This window comes from Anopheles darlingi, chromosome 3 (assembly GCF_943734745.1).
Source record: "Anopheles darlingi chromosome 3, idAnoDarlMG_H_01, whole genome shotgun sequence".
NCBI lineage: Eukaryota > Metazoa > Arthropoda > Insecta > Diptera > Culicidae > Anopheles > Anopheles darlingi.
This window is the reverse complement of record NC_064875.1, coordinates 4,387,811-4,408,149: the sequence shown is the minus strand read 5'-3', so window position 1 is coordinate 4,408,149 and position 20,339 is coordinate 4,387,811. Positions and strand designations below refer to the sequence as shown.

General features: G+C 50.2%; 1 protein-coding gene across 1 annotated transcript; it reads left to right on the top strand.

Annotated features, from left to right (window-relative positions):
* Window positions 1-1,646: 1,646 nt before the first annotated feature.
* On the top strand, window positions 1,647-20,111 carry LOC125958124 (zinc finger protein 423 homolog). The gene is made up of 10 exons (XM_049691251.1): window positions 1,647-1,737; window positions 5,886-6,148; window positions 6,251-6,349; window positions 13,732-13,874; window positions 13,964-16,270; window positions 16,404-16,523; window positions 16,605-17,747; window positions 17,822-18,038; window positions 18,216-18,289; window positions 18,680-20,111. The coding sequence occupies exons 1-10, from the start codon at window positions 1,647-1,649 to the stop codon at window positions 19,842-19,844; spliced, it is 5,622 nt and encodes a 1,873-aa protein (XP_049547208.1). The 3' UTR covers window positions 19,845-20,111.
* Window positions 20,112-20,339: the final 228 nt, after the last annotated feature.

Here is a 20,339-nt window from a genome sequence, read left to right as displayed (position 1 = left end):
CACACGCACCAGCCGAGGTCCCAAACCGCACTTGGTGTCCGCTATGGCCGCAAAACGCTGGAAATGAAAATCCTTTCTCCCTCTTTTTTTATGATTGTTTCTGTTGTTTCCGAATGAAAAGGATTCGAATTCCCTCGTCGCCCCCCGCCGTTGCGCAAACTACAACAAAAGAACCAGAGGGACCACAAAATGGACGGGGAGGATCCATCACCAACCCGGGGATAGGATTTATCCGACATTTCGAGGTAGATGTACCGGCGCAACGCGCGCATAGTCCGCTTCCGCTATATTCCAACCGAGCTTCTCGGACCAATGACAGCGAACCTGACGGCGCGCCCCGTGGTACACCTTTCGGTATATGACGTTCGCACACAACACAGCCTGGACACATCACCACACCGGAAACCCGGTGCCAGGAACATATGCAACGGCATCGAGCACTCAACATCGTCGCCGTCGTTGCCGTTCTCTAATTTGCAGTACAAAATGCCCGGGGTGATCTTCCGGTGATCCTAGCCAGAGAACGCACTCTATTTACAACCGCTGGACGCCATACTATTTCCTACATAAGCCCCGAGGCAACCGAGCAGAGACAAACGCATCGCCCTGTTGCTGTTGCTGTTGTCGTCCTTTCGGCGTCCTTTTCGCTTCGGGCTCGTCGAATCCGAAGCCCGGGGAGCCCGAAGCTCACCGCGACCTTTGGGCACCCGATGGATGGACTCCCTCGATGACTGCTGGTGGTGGTGGTGGTGGTGGTGGATGGATCCCAAATATACAAAATACCGATGCAGCAGCATCCCACGCTCACCAACAGACACAAACCTCCATCGAGTCGGAGGGGGACCTTCGGGCGTCGTCTTCATCCCTCTGCTCACCTTCTTCTTCTTCTTTTTCTTCTTCTGCTTTTCGGCTCCGCTGTTGTTGCTCAATCGTCGTGTGAGCGCACATTGGAACACACCAGCCGCACGCACTCGGTCTCTTATGTTGCCTCTTATGTGCTCTGCCCCAGAAGATGTTATATGTGTGTATTTAGTTGGGCGCTCGCATCCCTCCAGGGCTCATTCACCGGTCGGCCAGGCTTAGGTGATGATGTGCTCGGGACCGGACTGGCCCCGGGATCCCTTGCTCAGTACGCCCGTGGCTTTGGTGCGCGTTGGTGCTGCCTGCCTGACTGCCTGACTGCCAGCCTGCGAACCCACTTGTTTTTGTGTGTGTGTGTGTGCTCGTGTACGTGTGTGTATTTGTGAGAAAACCTTGGTGACTTCAATGCCTTCCTTGTTTGTTAGTGAAGTCGCAGGAGCCGCTGGCAAGCGTTAGTGAATTTGTGCATCTCGATGGTTGGTGACGCGTGTTTATTGTTCCTTTGTTGCGAGGCGTGTTTTAGTGTAGTTTTTTTAGTACAATTTAACGCTCATACATACTTTTTCACTTTGTCTGTTTGTGTGCGGTTCCTATTGTTCTGTTATTTGTGCGTTCGTTCGAGTTTCCGTGGTTGCGAAGCGTGGTGGTTTTTATAGTATATTCGTTAACTCACTCGGTTAGCACGCGAGTATGTTTCGTTGTTTCGTCGCGGTCTATATAGTAGTGATTCGACTGTGTATGTTGTTTGCGGTGTGCAAGGTGGTGATCGTGGTGGGCCACTCGAGATGGCCATGAAGATGCTGTACCGTGGACCGAGCACACGATTGGAGACGTTAATTGAGAAAATTCAGCAAAACACGAACCTTGGTGTTGGTGGTGGCCTCAGCATGATTGCACCCGGTGCCATCGGTGGTTTGAAAGACTTTGTAGCGCTCGGCCAAGGTAGGCATTTGTGAAGGAAAATGAAAAACTGGAAGTAAGAGAGCGTGTGTGATTTTTGCAATGGTTACTTGATGATATGTTATTCTCAATTAATTTGAAGCTGAAAAGTAAATATGCAAATTTATGTGTTGCATAATCTGCAAACTGAAGAGTTTGATAACTATTTTCAACTATTGATTGATAGTAAATTTAACGTCTGGCCAGTTGGCTTGTTCAGATAGTTTCTTATTCGCTACAGGCGACTAACTGTGTCCACAATAATAATTATATTGTCCTACATTTCCATTTCCGATCAATTATCAATCACTTATATTTATGCTTATTGGCCATAAATCTGATTGTGTTCTATCCACCTCGAATAGTTCTCAACCTATCATTTTCATGCAGCTGTTGCCTTATCAAATACTAGCAAGGCTTTTCTGATCATAATATTCTTTTGACAAAAAGATTACTACGTACTGCTTCGACAATTTATGTTAAAATATCAAATATTTCAAATGAATAAAAAGTTTCTATATGCGCGTGCTATATGCTCGATGAGTGAATGTGACTTCGATACAACACAAGTTATGCGGATTCTATTGTGAAAGATTAAGTCGATTTGAAATAATATCAGTATCGATGTTTCTTAAATGTTTTGTCACCACAAATGTGACTGATCGATTCCATAATTGATCTTTAAATAATGTTGATCCTCAATAACGATTATTCCACCAACCCATAAACCCCCCATAGGGTATCTAAGGGTATGCTAAGCCTTTTGTGCAATCGTTAAGTCGTGCGGAGAAACGCGCAAATGTCGGTGGCATTGAGGTGTACTTATTATTCAACAAGTGTCCCATGCAATCAACCATTAGCCACTCGTAAGCCGAGCGTTCGTCTAGCGAAGGTGAACGCTCATTGGGAACCGATGGAAACCACCACCGACCCTTTCTTAACGACTCATAATCTCAACACGTGTCTTGTACGAGATTTGGGGTCTGATTTGCGGACTTTGATCTCGGGTTATAGCACGCTTGTTGCTATCCCATAAATCAACCCATACTGCCTACTCGCGTCCCGCTGTTAAAGCGATGTCGAGAACGTTAATTCCCTGCCGCTTAATTGCTCCACTTTGGCGTGATGCGCCGATCCGTTTAGATAGGCCACTGAATGGATCCTCAATTTGAATAAAAAAAAAATTATGCGCCCCCCGTTATGGGCGGCCATGTGCGCAGCGCACGCGAATAGGAAGTTTCAATTAAAAGCGATCGTCATGAAGCGGACCGAGAAGAGGGTGGTTAAATGCCGGCCAGCACCGTGACAGTACGATCGCACGATGACGCCCCCCGGCCATCGGAGGGAGAAATGATAAGTTTTTAAACGATCCAAATGAGACCGCATGGCCGGATATTGTCATTGGGCCCAATGCCACCATCAGATCCTAGAAGGAGGATCAGCAACAGGAGAAGCAGGAGAACAAGACACACACACACGCACGCGCCACACACTTCTATACGCGTTACTCCCTCGCATGCTCCCAACTGGGCAAGTCAAGCGGCAGTAGTAGCAAGGGGAGCAATTATGACATTAAGGCTTAATATCAAGATTAAAGACGATTTATCGTCACACTAGCATCAGCTTCTTCAGCCTGTGTATCCGCATGTGTGTGTGTGTGTGTGTGTGTGTGTGTGTGTGTGTGTGTGTGTGTGTGACGCGTCGATTCGCGCTCCACGTTATCATGCCGGCCCCATCTGGCCGGCCCAACGCGGCTCGCTGGACAGCAGCAGCAAAACGCGCCACCAATCAACACCAACGGCACGTTGCGTCGGCTGGCTCGGCTTATTCGACCGGAAATGGTCCGCCCGCTACCGAGGTGGTGGTATCATTCATTGGTGGCGTGGCGTCACCATCAACACACGCCACGCATCAGAAGGGATCGTAAAAAAAAGGAAAGACCGTCAGACAAACACGCGTCAGAAAGCGGCCAGAAAGTCGGCCGGAAATACCCTATTGACCTTTCGGTGCTGCCGGTGGATATGGGATTAGACGCTTGAAGACGGCAAGAGAGGAGTAGAAGGCATGGGACAATCAAATTAGAAGCGATTTTCATTAATTAATTTGCCTACATGGTGGGTGGTGGATGGAGGCGCTAGGCATCTGCATTACCGGATGGTAGCGCTCGCAGCAGGGGGAGAGTATTTATGCATTTCAAACTGCACCCGGGGTCATCGTCGCGCTGCATGACCATTCTAGCGATTATTATCAGTTTAGTGAATTGAATGAGTGTTTGATGTGACTTCGCTTGCTGTATTACTGTTTACCGATTTATTTCACATTTCTCAATTGTTTACATCTGTTTCAACTGTACATTTCCATTTCTCGTATCGCTCGCTAGCTTCTACAATTCCCTGATTCGTTTTTCAAAAGGTCTATGCTCTAGGGCTATTTATTAATCGTTTTACATATATTCTGAAACCACTTGACCTCTTCCGTTTATCTTTTGCAACGTGTGTTACGTGCTTATCACGTTCTATTTATCGTTTTGGTCGGTTTCTCCCAAAACCAGTCGCACTTGCCCACTGGTTAATTTGCTACACTCTACGCTCCCTTAAATGTTTCCGATTACGTTTGCCTTTTATCGTGCCCGCACCAACCCCTAATTGGCCCTAATGCGGCCTGCGTTTTGAGAAAACGCGGCGTGCAACGTGCCGTGAGCAGTGTGTGCAACAGTTGGCCACTTGGTCACAAACACGAGTAAAGCAATCGACCAAGGGGAGTGCAAATGACGAACTCCTCTCGACGCCCAAGATGCAATCGAGGCAATTAAAGCCCCCGAAGTGGGGCGAGGTTTTAACGAAGGTGTTTATGAACTCTCCGCTCAAGTGTCTTGAGATCTGAGCGGAGCCATTTCCGTCCACCGGGGAGGATGTGTAGATATTATACCTCGTAATGGATGGGTGAGGCGATAGTGTCGTATCATGTCGATGATCCGTCTCAAGAATAAGACGGATGCTGAAGCTCCAATCTATTTCAATTAGGCTTGGGACGGAGGCAAGGATGCGCAAAGGATAAGGGATTTTCATGAATTTGTCGAGAGCCGTAGGCCAACAGGTCGTAAATTTAAATTCCAAATCCATGTCCTCGTTATGCCGCGCGTTGATCAGACTCTTCCTAACACAGCCTGATATCTGCTCATAATAAACAACCTACTTTATCTTCTTGCTTCACACACTTGCTTCACTAAAGGACTTCTCCATTCCTGTTTCGCTTGCAGTAGACCTATTTGTTTTCGCAAATCATACGCGTAAAAGGTCCACGAAAAACCTCCACGAAAACACAGATGGATGGATGAGTCGCGGTACTCGTTAGGGCACGAACCCATTCATTTTCCAATTCCACACTGAGGGAAATGGTACACCTTCATCGCCTCTCCGTTACCTACTCTGCGCTCTAGGGCCGAGCTGTTGAAGGTTGAATTTATTAGCTCACCTAGTCAGCCCCCGCCGTGTAAATGGCAAAGAAACAGATGAGCACATTTCCTCCCCCTTATCACGCTTCGGGTGGAGCAGGGATTTTGCAGAACTCATCACACCTCATACCGCACTGTATGTAAATGTTGTGTGATCTCTTTGCAAATGGTGATTGATTACCGCGCTGAAACGCAGAGAGCGGGATTGTTAGGAGTTTATCATAATTTTTGCTCCCTTTCTACACTCTTTGGCATTTGGCATGAGGGCGCCTCTTGTTTCTAGTCGCTTGGTTCGGGATTTTACGATTGACCTTTACATTCTTCGGGAGCAAATTCTTTCCACTACTTGTTGAATTGTTGGAGAATTGTACATTCCAAATTCGTTCCAAATTTTATAGATAAAGCTTAAAATGATGAACTAGTGCCAAACAACCGAAGATTTACTCCGCAATTTGCGAAATAATAGACCGGGAGTAGCTATCTGCAGTATAAACCTGCTAATAGCCCAATACCAAAACCGGCAGCAGACCAATATTGTCTTTGCAACTCAATCGCATTCGAATGCCAAGATCCTTTCTAGCGTGAAACATCCCAATAACATTCTCCTCATTCTCTTACCTTTCCTCCGCAGAGCTCTATTCGCCGCACACCTCGTCCAGCTTCTCGCCCTCGATGTCGGACGGTATGGCGACACCGAACTCGCTGACGAACGAAACCCAGGACGGCATCAGCGGTGCTGGTACGCTGCTGGATGTTGCCGGTGAAAAGCCGTCCGCCTTCCGTCCCGGTAGCACACCGCACTCGCACTCACATCACCACCACCATCATCACCATCTGCATCATCATGGACGCCACCTGCACTATCGGCGATCCGTGGCCGGCAAGGAAGGCAAAGCATCCCGTACTCACCATCACCACAACAACAACAACAACAACAACAGTAGCAGCCACAATCACAATAATCATGGCACCGGCAGCGGTGGTGGTGGCAACAACCACACGAACAGCAACAGCAAAAACGCGGACGGCACCTATCACTGTCAGTTCTGCGACAAGACGTTCCCGCGACTCGGATACCTCAAGAAGCATGAACAGGTAAGCAAGAAGGTGGCAAAGGGAAGGGAGTGAGGAGAAACAGGGGGTCTGGGATCGCAAAGTCGAATTCCGGCGGACGATTCCCTGGAAGCTGGAGGATGTGTTGAGCTGTCAGCAACATGTCAGCGAGTGTGCGAGATCGTTCGATTCGACGTGACGATGAAGGGTTCATGTTTCGACACTTCGAGCTGCTCGAGCGTAGCGAACGATAACAGACACTCGGCGGCAGTATGCAGAACCAGAAGCTGGAAAAGGATCCAGGGATTTCCGGTTGCAGTTGCGCTCAGTAGGAAGATCGATCGATCAACTGATCTAATTAGCTGTCTCATTAGATGCCGCCAGTGCCAGTTCGGTAGCAATTAATGAGTTTCATCAATGTGGGCTGTATAAACAAGGTTCGACTGATTAGTGCTCTCTATGGCGCCCCGATGGAGTTCGCCAAATGTTTCAGCTACAGTGATTACAATGACGCGTAATCGCGCCAACCAGTCCTCCAGCAATCACAGCATCCTTCAGGGGAGGCCCTGACCGTGACAGTAATCGATCAACGATCATCGGCTTGTCAAGGATAATTGCGGCCGCTGAAGGTGTATCGCTCGCGGGCACACACGCACGCCGTCATCCGTACACCGTAGCTCATCGATCGATTGATTGCTGACAGTTGCAGCGATTTGCAGACACTTGGTGAATGCAGAGATAAATGAAAAAAAGAAGAAGGGATCGCGAGGCAACCACAAACAAAAAATAACACAGACAGACAACAACACCTCGCCGCCACACGCTGTTGGCAAGCGCCAACTGCAACGCGACAATCCGAAACCGGACCCTTCCGGACGCCATCGTCGTGTTGCGTGTTGCGGCCGTAACGTTTTGAGGAATTTTTAGCTCGATCTTACTCGTAGCGGTAAGAGATCTCGTGGCCTCGCGGACCAAGAATTCCACTTTCTTCGGTTCGCAATGCGCCCCTTTGCACCCCGGCTCAACAGCCCGGCAAACGTTCCTCGTGTCGCCGTGATCCGTGGAGCTGCTCCTCGATACCTCGACGATTGACGATCGACAATTAATTAACCTACACACAAACGCGCGGACACGTTCGGTTATCCTACGAGAAGTCCCGGTGTGTGTGTGTGTGTGTGTGTGGAGGGCAGGAAATCGGCGATCAGTTTAAACTAGTCCGGGGAATGCAACGGGTGGACGCCCAAGACCATGCGCGACAGGTGGTCAATCGCGCGGCCACTCGATCCCGCCGGGTCCCCACGGTAATTAAAGAAATGATTTCCCGAAGGAGAAGGTCAATCCGCCGGTGTTGCCGCCGCCGTCAAGGCTCGTGGTAGCGCGGATGTAGTCGAACATCATTAGACAACTCCAGGAATGTCTCGGTTGAGGGATTTGTAGCACTGAACTGACGTGCGAACGTCACGGCGAAGACAAGACGTTCCGGTTAATGGGAGTGTGGAGTATTCGTGAGGATGTCAGAAGGTGCAGTAACTGCTTTTTGTATCGTTCAACTCACAATTTCAACTCAATTGTTTTATCCAAGAGGTCTGCTGCGAAGGTCTTCTAAAGAAGGTCTCTTAAGCTCCTATAGACAGCAAAAGATTTAAAGCCATAAATGGCAATTCACTGCAACATATCATCGCTCGCTATTGTTTGCTCAGTCAAACACCGTCACATAGTTAAACAGAAGAACGATGTCTTTCCCTCCTCGTTCAAATCTGCATCTTAAGACCAAACCCTCCCCCCCAAAAAGAACATATCACAAGTACCATTAGAGTCACAGCATCATGCCAACTCACGGCCCTTTACTACCGACCGAAAACCTTTGACTTTCTAATCCAACCAAGGGAACCGGACACGTGTTTACACGACGGTTTATAATTTATGAGACCGGACTCGTCCCCTGCTCGCGTGTTCGATTGTGTTTTGTTTGCGCCGCTTTGTTTGCAATTAAAGGAAGAGCATTTCTTAGGAAAACCCCCGGTCCGGGCAAGGATGGGTCTTTGTAGCGCTCCTGTTCGGACGCGCGGAGGCGCCGCTGAACTACCGATTGTTGTCTTGCTGGAGGATTGCTGTCTTGTTGGCAAAGTGTCTAGCGGGTGCACATTCGGCTACCGGAAACCGCAGAACGAACTGAGTGAAGGAAAGCATGTCTGAGACATACATGTCGTATCCTGCTCCGTCTCGGTAGCTAGCGGCTAAGACATTTAGAACTTCCTTCTGTCCTCTCCACACGGTTGCTCGACGGTAAAATGTTGCTTTTCTGAAACTATCTAACGGGCCTAACCCCTTACTATCCCTTCATCTCCCATTGAAAGACCGATTCTGAATCTTTGCGCCCGGAGTCGGGCAACAGTTGATTCGCAAAGGTCGAGCAAAAGACCTCGGTCCGGTGCGAACGCCTGGGAAGATGGAGGGAAGACTTGTTAGCCTTCCACTTGCACCACCACCACCACCGGAACGAAACATGCTGGTACGGTAGCAGCGCTGGTTAATGATTTCTTTATTAGGCATTGTCCAACGCTCATGTTCGCGTCCGAGTTCCTCCCGGCATCTCGGGTATGCTTTTCATTCAGCGGCGGTACAGACACGGGCACAGGCGACCCGGGAATGAATGACTATCCCAGTGGTTTCCGCGCGTTGTAGTTCCGCGAAAACTATTCCACCAATCGGGAACCGCTCGCAGTGCGTCCACAAAACGTCCGTTGCCATGTTTCTTCTCCGCTCCGGCGGCTTTCGATTTGGTCTTCAGTCTCAGTCTCTTCCATAATGGGCATCTTCTGCATCATCACCCATTAGCCGGGGGCACGCTCGGATCCGTGCTCATACTTTTATCACTTGTGGGACACGACGCAACCTACGTGTCAGCTTCCAGTTCCAGTGCGCTATGCGTATGACCGGTGCTACGGTGGCCATCGTGCTACCCGTTTGGGAGAACGACATTGGCGCACGTCGCCCGATAGTGGGCCCGTGACTGGGCACCATCGGGACCACCCGGCGCATTGGCCAATCGATCGATTTGCCAAACCATCATAATTGCAGCACACCATTGCTTTATGAGTCACTGAACTTGAGACCAAGGAGCAGCTTGCTATTCAATTCTGAAGCACACGGACATCAGATTTCCACAGAACTGTTTAACGCATATTTTACACATACTGAGAGAAACTTACTCTATCCATCAAATAATCAAAAGAGACCATCATTTGATCTGATGTGTAGTGTCTTATTTCTTGTAGAAGTTTACACAGCAGGGAAACTTAGCTAAAAACTAAGAACTTAAGAAGGATTTCTTCTGGAAAGAAAATATACTAAGTTAAATTGAATGGCACTATTTTGATGAAGTTACTACTGCACTAAGCTCATCTACGCGTTTTCCCTCTAGTTTCTCTTCATTTATTAACTGCCTCTTGGTGATTAGAGTCTCTGGCAAAGCATTGAAATGGTAAAAGCAAGTTTTTGTGCCACTTGCATCTCCAAAGAGAGAGAGAGCGTGAAAGATGCGTGCTTTATTAGCACGTCGAGGCATATGCCACACTTTTTCATCTGCTATAAATCTGTTTTTTTTTCATATCTTTTGGCTCACAATAAACCTGCATAATTATGCTGGATTGTTTTACATCAAACATCAAACTGGTTTCGGTTACCTTACGAAGTTCATCTTCCCAGTAATTACCAATAATGTATGCTGATAAATTAAATTCGAAACGAAATCTTACCATCACCGAATGCACAGCAGAAAAAAAAAACCCAAAACGCTCGTTTGCGCACTCCAAATAAGTGCATTAGTGGAGCCATCGGGCAACCGGTCGCGCCCAATTCTCCGCATCCGAGGGTGTCCAAACAGAGCCGTGAGACCGGTGCCGGCGCTGGTTACTGTCGGCTGGTAATTAGCAATCGTAAATCGCATCTCGATCATCGGTGTCCACCAGGCAGCAACACGATGTCCGAGGGCGTCTAAGATCTATGTACGATCAACTGGCCAGCAGGGTGGCGGCTGTCCACTGAGGAGCGTCGGGCCCATCTAAGGTGCAATGGCGCACGGCACCGTAAGCGTACTACCACAGCAACCACATCATCATGATCATCGTTATGATCGGGACAAGCGACGTGCTGTGGCAACCGGTGGTGCCCGATTTGGTGTCTCGGAGGGACGAACCGGAATCGATCGGGGAATGTGCGTGGTGATTGGTGCGCGATCGCACAGCACGACAAGACCGTGCCCGTCGTGCCCGTGCGCCATCCATAATCGAATGCTAATGAGCCACGATGAAGGAGAAAGGAGGTAGCGGCTGGCTGTCTCACTTGGGAGACGCACTCCAAGGTTTTTGGCCAGCATTTTGTTTTTCTGCTTCACCGCCCGCGTGGTGGTCAGGTGGTGGCCATTTTAAATCACCGTACAATCGTGCCAGCCCCTCGAAGCAGTCGTGGGGTGCGAGCTCAGGCTAAGGAGATTTTATGCCGATGGTATGGCCCAATATGGCGCGTGGCTACGGACGGTAACGACTCCCCGGGGAATGGGATCCGAATCGAATAGCCAGGGGAATCGAAAAAGCTGTTGCGAGCTTTTTTTTTTAATTCAAAACCTATTGTTTTAACCTTTGAGAAATGGAAATGAAAGCATCAAGCAAGTGATTTAACTGTTAAAAGTCCACAACAACTTTCATCAGCCTCACAGCGCAGCTAGATAAGATTAGTCTTAAGATGTGTTAGTAGCAAAAGTAGATAACGTTTATAAAAAGAAATTACTGATCATTGGAAAAGGACTCTTTTTGTAAAAACTCTATAAGTTATATTGAATTCTTATAGGGTATGTCCTTCTAGCATTCAACTTTGGTTGTTTAGCATTCATATTTGTTATTTCAAATTGCAATTTAAATATTATTACTATTGAGTTTAAACGATTTGCATCTAATTCTATTTATATCTATTATAGTTCTCATTCATTACTGTTTTTATAACAACAAGCTATGCTATACAATGTTTTACATGATGAACATCAAATATTGCGGGAAAATATTTCCCATTTTGCATTACATGCCTCTGTCTCAATTGAAAGCACAAGACTTTCTTTTTGTTTCCCAACATAAACTGCACATTTTTGATGAACCTTCCATTCCATCGTACCTCATATTACGCTACGACTACCTGGTACCGAAAGCACAAAAGGGCAGGATCGTTGCACACAACAACAAAAAACACCGCGCTTTTCATAACCAGGATGCGGTCGAAATGTGATGGGCGCGATAAGAAAGTATGCTCGCATTGTAGCATGCGAACTTCAATCGAATAAGCGGACGAGGACCTCTCTCGGCACTGCACATCAGGTTTCTAATGAAAGCGTTCGCGGGACACCGGCACACCGGCTCCCGGAAATCGTGCAAAAATGGGTGACAATGAACACACACACACACACACCCCGGTGGCGTGTTTGCGCTCCGGCACCGGAACACTCGAGCTGCCGGCCAAACATTCAACTAAACAACAGCCCGGGAGCCCTAAGAGCCCTCGGGGACACTCCCTGGTGGGGCAAAAAAGGGCCCAGAATCTCGCGCGCAAGAATGAAACGACCGTGTCGCTTCCAGTGGCGCGTCTCGAGCGACGAGATGTCATCTAGCTGATAAGAGCAGAACGCCGTTCATGCGGTCGAACCCGCGACCAGCACACATTGAAATGAGATTTTTCTCGCGTCAGCACCAGCAGCAACAGCACCACCAGAACGACAAACGACGTTCATCAGATCATAAGGAACACACATTCGCACATTCTCCGAGACCCGGTCGCAGAACAAAATTTCCCGATCCTGGCGCGCTACCGCGATCCAAAGTGCGCGATAAGAACGATCGCGACCGCACCAAGCGAACGCGCTCCCCGTCGGTCCCAGGGAACCAGTGGGGCCAAGTGGTGACAAGCAAATGCAAGAATCTCGGCCTGCGCGCGCCCTACTCCTGTCCTCTGCACCTTGGTAGTGGATCTGCGTGCCTCACCCAAAGGGGGACGAGGATCACAAAGATGATGATCATCATCGCCAGCAGCAGAAGCGACAGAAGGTACAGAATGGACGCGGGTCCATTTATGCATTCCTCGTGTGGACCGTCCCGGGTGGCTATCGCTGGCCGGAAAGATCAATATTTATGAGTCCACCGCGCGCGACACTCGCCGGAGGTGTGCCGCACGGACGAGTCGGTCGGTCGGTGTCGACTCGTCGGTTTCGCCTTCAGCTTTGCTGTCATAATTTGGACGCCCGGTAAGCAGTGGACGTGCAACAATTTTTGACATGTCCACACCGCCCTGAATCCCCGGAAGAGCAGGGAAGGGAACCGGACAGACGCACCACTTGGACGCGTTGATCATCGTCCGTCGCGCGATGAAGTGTGAATTCCATTCCAGCGTTCCCTGGTGCCAATGGTTCCAATGGACTCTCCGAGGGGCCCAAGTGTCTCATTCTCACCTCGCACTCCCGACTCGACTGCCGGTTACACCAAGTCAACCTACGTGGACGACACAAAAGGTGGCCACACCGGCGGAGTATCACGCTATAGCTCTTGGCTGTTGGCATTCTTGACGCGCACCTACCTTCCCGGATGACCGACCACCGGCATCATTCTACTCCTTGGAGTAAAAGCACCAAACTATGCACCTCCATCGTCCGGCCTCGGTCAACTATTTCGATCGATCGCTTCCTTTTCAAATGCCAAATGGTGACTGGTGACTGTGGGGAGTTGACTGGTGTTTTCTGACATTTTTAATAATTCATTAAAATGCCATCATTCGGTTTCGGTGGTTTTGAGGCGTTTTTTTTTTTGCCTTGATAGTGGTGTTGCACGAAAATGCCTTTGCTAGCTTGAAGTACTGCAGCTGCAGCTTCAAACTCCTAAAATATAAAGCAGAATACGTAAAATTATTATATAATTCACTTAACGCACTGCTTGAAGCTAGTTCATTACCTTACGGGACGTTGTGTTACGATTGAAGCGATGGTTACTACAGCAGGAAGCAGAAGTAATGTTCAATTTAAAAATTCCAAACCTTTTGACGAGAAAATTATCCTCTGCATGAAAACAGGTATTCTGTGCATAGCAACTGAGGGCAAAAAATATTTCTCACTGCTTACGCTCTATTAAACTATGCAAAACATTTCTTTTCCCTGTAAAAGTGGTTAATATGTTATTTGAATCAAAATATAAATTATAAAAATCGAACTTTTCTTCAATATTTCACCTCAATGAATTATTACAAACTAGCAGAACCATATTTCCAACGAACAGAGAAAAACCTGCAGAATCGGAATACTATCTAAACCACCAAATTCGCACCCAACAATTCACTAGACACGATCTAAAACGCGTTTTTCGTCCATCTATCTGTCCCATTCTCCTGACCAGAGCCACACGGAGCACATGCCTTTCAAGTGTGACTACTGTGCGCGGTTGTTCAAACACAAACGGTCCCGTGATCGCCACACGAAGCTACATACGGGCGACCGACGCTATCGCTGTCTGCACTGTGAGGCCGCCTTTTCGCGCAGGTAAGCCCGCCAGTCCTTCGCTCGATCCGCTCGGTTGCGATAACACCGTGTAACTCCTTCCTTTCTCGCTCTCTTTCTTTTTTACACAGTGATCATCTGAAGATCCACATGAAGACGCACGACAACCAGAAACCGTTCCAGTGTACGATCTGCAACCGGGGCTACAACACAGCGGCCGCCCTTACGAGTCACATGCAGAACCACAAAAAGCAGCTGGCACTCACCGGTAGCCCTAATCTCACCTACAGTCCCCGATCGACAACAAGTTCCCTCTCGAGTGGTGGTGGTGGTGGTGGTGGGGGAAAGCGTGGCTCCAAGTTCTCGCCCTACGCCCCCAGCAACTCAAACTCCGATCCCCTGTTGCTGATGGCGGGGGGCGCTGGTGGTGGTCGATCGAGTGCGAAGCACAGCGCCGCCAAGGGTTCGAGCGCCAACGGCAACTCCATTAACCGCACACCGACACCAGCAGCCGGAGCAGAAGGAGATAGAGGAGGAAATGGGGGAAGAGGAAGCATACCAGCAGGTGGCAATCCGTCGGAACATCTTTCCTGTCTCTACTGCACCCGCACCGACTTTGGTTCGCTCGAGCAGCTCGGAATGCACGTCCAAACGATGCACGGTGGACCGCTCGGTCTGCTGGGTACCGGTGATCCATTCTTTGGCGTTTCATCGCATCTACCGCGTACTTCGTCCGGGGGACGCCGTGCGCTAACCCCTGACGGATCACCGGCAGCACTCACCTCAAGCTATCCGCCCATCGTGTGCGAATTCTGTACGATGAAGTTCCCGACGGTGCCGTTAATGTTTGCTCACCTAAAGGCCACCCATTTGGATCGATTGACGACGACGGCGGCGGCGAGTTCGGTCGGTTGTCATCGGTTGTCACCGAACGGTGGCCGAGGTTCACCGATGGGACGCCTCTCCTCCGGTTACCAGCAAACGCTGGAGCAGCTACACTTCAACAAGAGTCTACTTAGCAGCACGTTTTCCTCCTTCTACGGTGCTAACCTTGGTGGGTCGACGCCACGTACCCCCTCCTCGGATTCGGCTGTTAAGGAAGAACGGAGGTCCACCGGTGCTAGGGATCAGAATGACGAGCGAGAGCAGGATGCAGATGAAGATGAGGACGATGAGGAGGAGGAGGAAGACGATACCGGAGATGCTGAACCGGATACGAAGCGACGGCGACAGGACGAGATTCCGGCACATCGCTCACCGATCACCGGCGAGCACGATGACGCCAATCATGCCGAAACGGATCGCGAAGAGGATCAGCAAGAGAAACCGGATGAGGAAGGCCAAGACAGGCCTGCAAATGATCCAGCGATTGGTCGTATCAAGCGGGAACGCAAGGACACGGACCGCACGACACCCTCCATCAGCCATTCATCGTCAGCCCGATCTTCGCCCTGTGAATCGCACCGTTCCGGTCCAGGATCACCACCACGTGCTCCGACGGCCGACAGTCTCCGAGGGAACGCGGCCACCGAACAGCTCACTCCTACCGATCTCAGCCAGCCGAAAATGAAGCGCCTCAAGCTGGAAGCAGAAACCGAAGAACCGGAAGCGGCAAACTGCACGCGTAAACACGATCGACCTCCATCGAACCATCAGGAACACCGACGTCCACGGGGTGGCGGCAACAGCAAGCGAGACGGTGAAACCAGGCCGGAACAGTCCGGATCACTGCTGGCAGCACACTATCAGCATCAGCAGCAGCAGCAGCAGCAACAACAACAACACCATATTGGTTCGGGTTCTGGTGGTGGAACGTGCTCTGAACAGCGACCGCACCACCTACCACCACCGGCACCATCGCAGTCGCTACCACCACCCGGAGCATACCTCTGCAATCAGTGTAATGCCGCCCTGCCCGACTTTGAATCGTTCCGTACGCACCTGAAAGCACATCTCGAGCAGAGTGCCAGCGTGGCGGCGATGTCGAGTGGTCTGTCGAGTGGTTCTGGCGCAGGGACCACCCTGCTCGGCGCCACGGCCGCCGCCGGCACAGCGGCTGTTCTCTCCACGTTCCTCTGCCAACAGTGTGGGGCCACGATGGGTAGTCAGGCCGAGTACGAGCAGCACACGATCGGCCATTACCTGGTGACGGCGGTCGAATATCGGTGTCCATCGGTTGTAGGAGGAGGAATGGGAACCGGTGGTAGTGGTGGTGTTGGTGCTAGTTGTAAGACGGGAAGCTTCGCAAAGGCAGACGAGCTGCATAAGCACCTGTACGAGTCGCATCTGCAGCTACTGTACAAGTGTACCGTGTGCGGGGAGACGTTTGAGTCGAAGGTGCAGGTACAAGTCCACTTTGCCGTCAGCCATTCAGTCGAGATGAAGCTGTTCCGCTGTTCGGCCTGCAACGAAACATTCCGCACGGAGCGTGACTTCCGGTAAGCAAATGGAATTTAGTAGCCTCCCAGTAGTATTGTTCACTCTAGCAACATGACTGAAGGTATCTGCGTTGTCATGGAGAACGTGTTGATTTATTTTTTTTCTTTTGTTCTACCTTTACCATTTTCGCAGCCAACACATCCGCAGCCGTCATCTAGCAGCCGGTGCGGTGCAATGCATGTTCTGTCGCGTCGTTTGCTCATCTGAGCTCGAAATGCACTTCCATCTTGCTTCGCACGCGAGAAAATACAAGTAAGTTATCGCGTCTGCAACCACCACCATCATACCGCAACAATTCGCTAACCGTATGTTTAAAACTCTCTTCACGCACAGATGCCCGGCATGTCCTGAATCGTTCCACGTAGAGTTCCTGCTCGATCGGCATCTGCAGACACACCACAGCCAGAAGGAGCTAGCCTCACCGAACCGCAGAGGAGGCGATGGAGGGACCTCCTCGAACGGACCATCGAGTATCGTCCTATCCGGAACAAATGGAATTCCTCCCGTGTCATCCTGCAGCACTGCGACGAGTGCAGCGTCATCGGGTTCCGCCACAACAACGACCGCGGCTGGACTGGAGTATCTCCAACTGCACGGTCAAATGGCTGCGATGGCGGCAGCTGCAGCGGCCGCCGCTGCTACTGGTAGCTGGCCAAGCCTCTACCAGACGGCCAACAAGTTCTACGGCAATCCGGGGCTACAAGTGGATACGCTGGGTCAGATAAAACATCCACAGCATGGCCTACTGCACGGGTTCTATGATTCGATGCTCGTAAAGGTGCCTCAGCAGCAACAGCAGCATCGAGGAGGGTTTCTATCAGACGCATCTAGTGCTCCTGGATCCACTTCTACCAGCGGCGCCAACAAGAAAAATCCATTTCTCGCTCTATCACCAAGCGCCGGAGCGTGTAAGCCAAGCGGTAACCCACTGCTAGGGCTTGGATTCGGTTCGACCAACCCGTCCCAGCGAGCACCCGGGGGAAGTGTACTGAATGGATTGTACTCTCCTGAGAGCATCACAAATAATGCGCCTGTTAGCGCTTCCAATCCTGTTACCACGCCCGGAAGCACCAAGCTGTACTCCCCGATCACAATGATCAACCAGCGGCCATATGGTGACAATGGAGTGGTCTCTGGTACCACTACCGCTCCTGGCAGTAGTCGAGTGGACTCCGAATCACCGGTCGCAGGCAGTCAGATGGTCAGTTTTCCTATACTATCGGACCACCAGGAAAGCTCTGGTGGTTTAAAGCTGTCTACTAGCAGTGGTAGTGCGGGAAAAGGGCTTAGTAACACCTCCATCACTACAGGCAACAGTAGTACTACCGGTGCCAACTCCTGCTACAGTTGTGGCATCTGCGAGCGAACCGATTTCAGCACGGAAAGTGAGGTTCAAACGCACCGCAAAATCGTCCATAACCTCAAAACGGGCGTCAGTTTACGCTGCGCGTACTGTAACGGTGACTTCCGGTCGAGGTACGTGCCCCTCCGGGTTGACTTACCTACCTACAATTATCTAACCTACAATTCTTCTTTCCACTACTTTTCAGAAATGAGCTCGAGAATCACATGAAGATCGCTCACAACACGGGCGGCGGTAAGCACAAGTGTTTGATTTGCGACGAGATCTTCCCCTCGCCGGCCGTATTGGCCGAGCACAAGCTGGCACACTGCAAGGTCGGTGCTTCGGGACGCTGTTCACACTGCAGCCTGCCGCTGCCCGATGTGCACACGTTCAAGCAACACCTTCCGGTACACCAAACACCAGCTAACAGCGCCACGTCAACGGCTGGTGGCCAGGGCACAGGCACGTCCACTTCGTCCACTACCGGAAGTGCTGGTGCTGCTAACGGAAGTAGTGCCACCGTTAACACTTCCTCCGCTGCCAGTTGTTCCACAGGGACGACGAGTGGTACAAATGGCAGTGTTGCAAGCGTAGAACAGGACCGATTCCCACAGCAATGCATCTGCTGCCGCCAAACACTGAATTCCGAGTTTGAGATCAGCCTGCATGCAAAGTAAGTTACTGAAGTGCACGCCGCTACGGGCAAAGGTGTCAAATAATGGATAGACGAATGGGTTTTCCCGTAAGAAGAAAGTCACAATATTGAGTTTAAAAAGAAAGTAAAATAAGTTATAAATCACGCGCTTATTTTATTAAAAGATTGGCACAAACTTATGCCGTCGAAGTCGAAGAAGTTATGAGAAGTCGAAGGCATAGTTGCAGTAACAGAATCGCATACAGACTGAGTAACCTTTGGTTCATGTGCAAACATGAATTTTAAATTCCAATTCCTACGGCTTCTCTTCGTCGTTGGGCACTGATGAGTACTGATGAGCCAGTTATTATTAAAATGTTATGTACTGCTTCCTATTCTAATAATCTACCTCCTAACTCCCTTCCACAGATTCCACACTAAGTCAGCCGATACGAACGAGCGTACCTGTGCCCTATGCTTGGAACCGTTACCATCGCAACCGGATGCCTCGACCAAGATCTGTGACGCGTGCTTGAAGCGGCACAATTTCCCGACGAAACTCCTGTCTATGAACTTTCTCAAACCAACCGGCCAATCGCCAGGTGTTTCAGCTGCTGGTCCAACATCGACCTCTTCCGGTACCGCCGAACCTCGGCCGTACAACTCTTCCTCATCATCTCACGCCGGCAATCACTCCAGTGGTGAACTGTTGCTGATGCAGCCCGGTACAGTGATGAACCGGTTGGTAGGCGATGTTTCTTGCTCAACGAATACCGAGCAACCAATGGCCGCAGGAGCAGTCGGTACCACAACAACAACCACATCACCAGCACCACCGCTTCAGTGCAATCTGTGCAAGAAGGTGCTTACAAGCGCCCTGAAACTGCAGGAACACCTGATCGATCACACGTTCGCGGGGTGCGAGGAGCGCGGTTACGTGTGCTACCTCTGTTCAGCCGTCTTCACCTCATCGGCCGGACTACAAGCGCACCTACCGGTGGCACACTCGAACGCAACCGCCAAACCGTACGACTGTGAGCGATGCGGTGTGGCATACTTCTTCCGGGCCGAGCTCGAACACCATCTGATCGAGCACGAGGATCGCGAACGTACGGGGTTACTGTATCGGGGTGAGTGGCCAGAGCAGCGCCATGGAGAGGAACTGGGCCATCATTCTACCATCAAACAGGAACAGGACGGAGACCGGGATGAGGAAGAGGACCACCACCAGCAACAGCAGCAGCAGCTAAAACAGAACAGCCCCGAAGTTGGCGTGAGGCTTTGTCAGGAGCAAAGGGAGCTGGAAGACGAAGAGCAGCAGCAAGTTGAAGGCAATGAGATGCCAGGTAGAGAAGCCAATGATAGGGATGATAAGCGAGTAGAGGAGCCGGTTGATCCCGAGGAATCCGAACCCGATGATGAAGAGATTGACGACGACGATGACGACGAGGAAATCCAGAAGGAAGAGGAGGAAGAGTATATCGAGGTGGAGCATACGGTTCTGGAGGATGGGCATCACGGAAAAGAATGTTCTGGGATCGGTTCCCGCCGATCACCGATCGTTACCTCCGTTGCCGTTACAGCAGCAGAGTAGAGCAGCGTAAGTCAGACGTAGCAGTCCTTGCAGCTTAAGGTGAGGAAATGTTAGAACTCAAAAGCTGAGCCAGTAGTAAATTATGAAATAGAATTAGAAAGTCCTCCCTCATCTCTGCCTCGTTCAGTGCACCTCTCCTATCGCTACCCAGAAGACAAGCTAGCAGCAGTAGAGACCTTCGAGAGTCATTAGCCGTAGGTCGCAAAAATGCCTCTACACTCTTTATTAATTGAAAGCTAGATCGCCGTCGTAGGGTGGTGGTCGGACGATCGACTTGATTTGTACATTATGCTCATTACAATTACATTACGATTACGAGTGGCTGTACCCGTTAATTTATTAATTTTTACGTAAAATACACGCCGGCGCCCGTACCCGGAGTAACTCAATAAACTAGTGAAAAAAGTATGCAATATTAACGGTGGAAAACGTGTTCTAAATCATTCCGAAAACCACGGGGGGTGTAGTGTTATGTTTGTTTAAGTTTCTGGCACA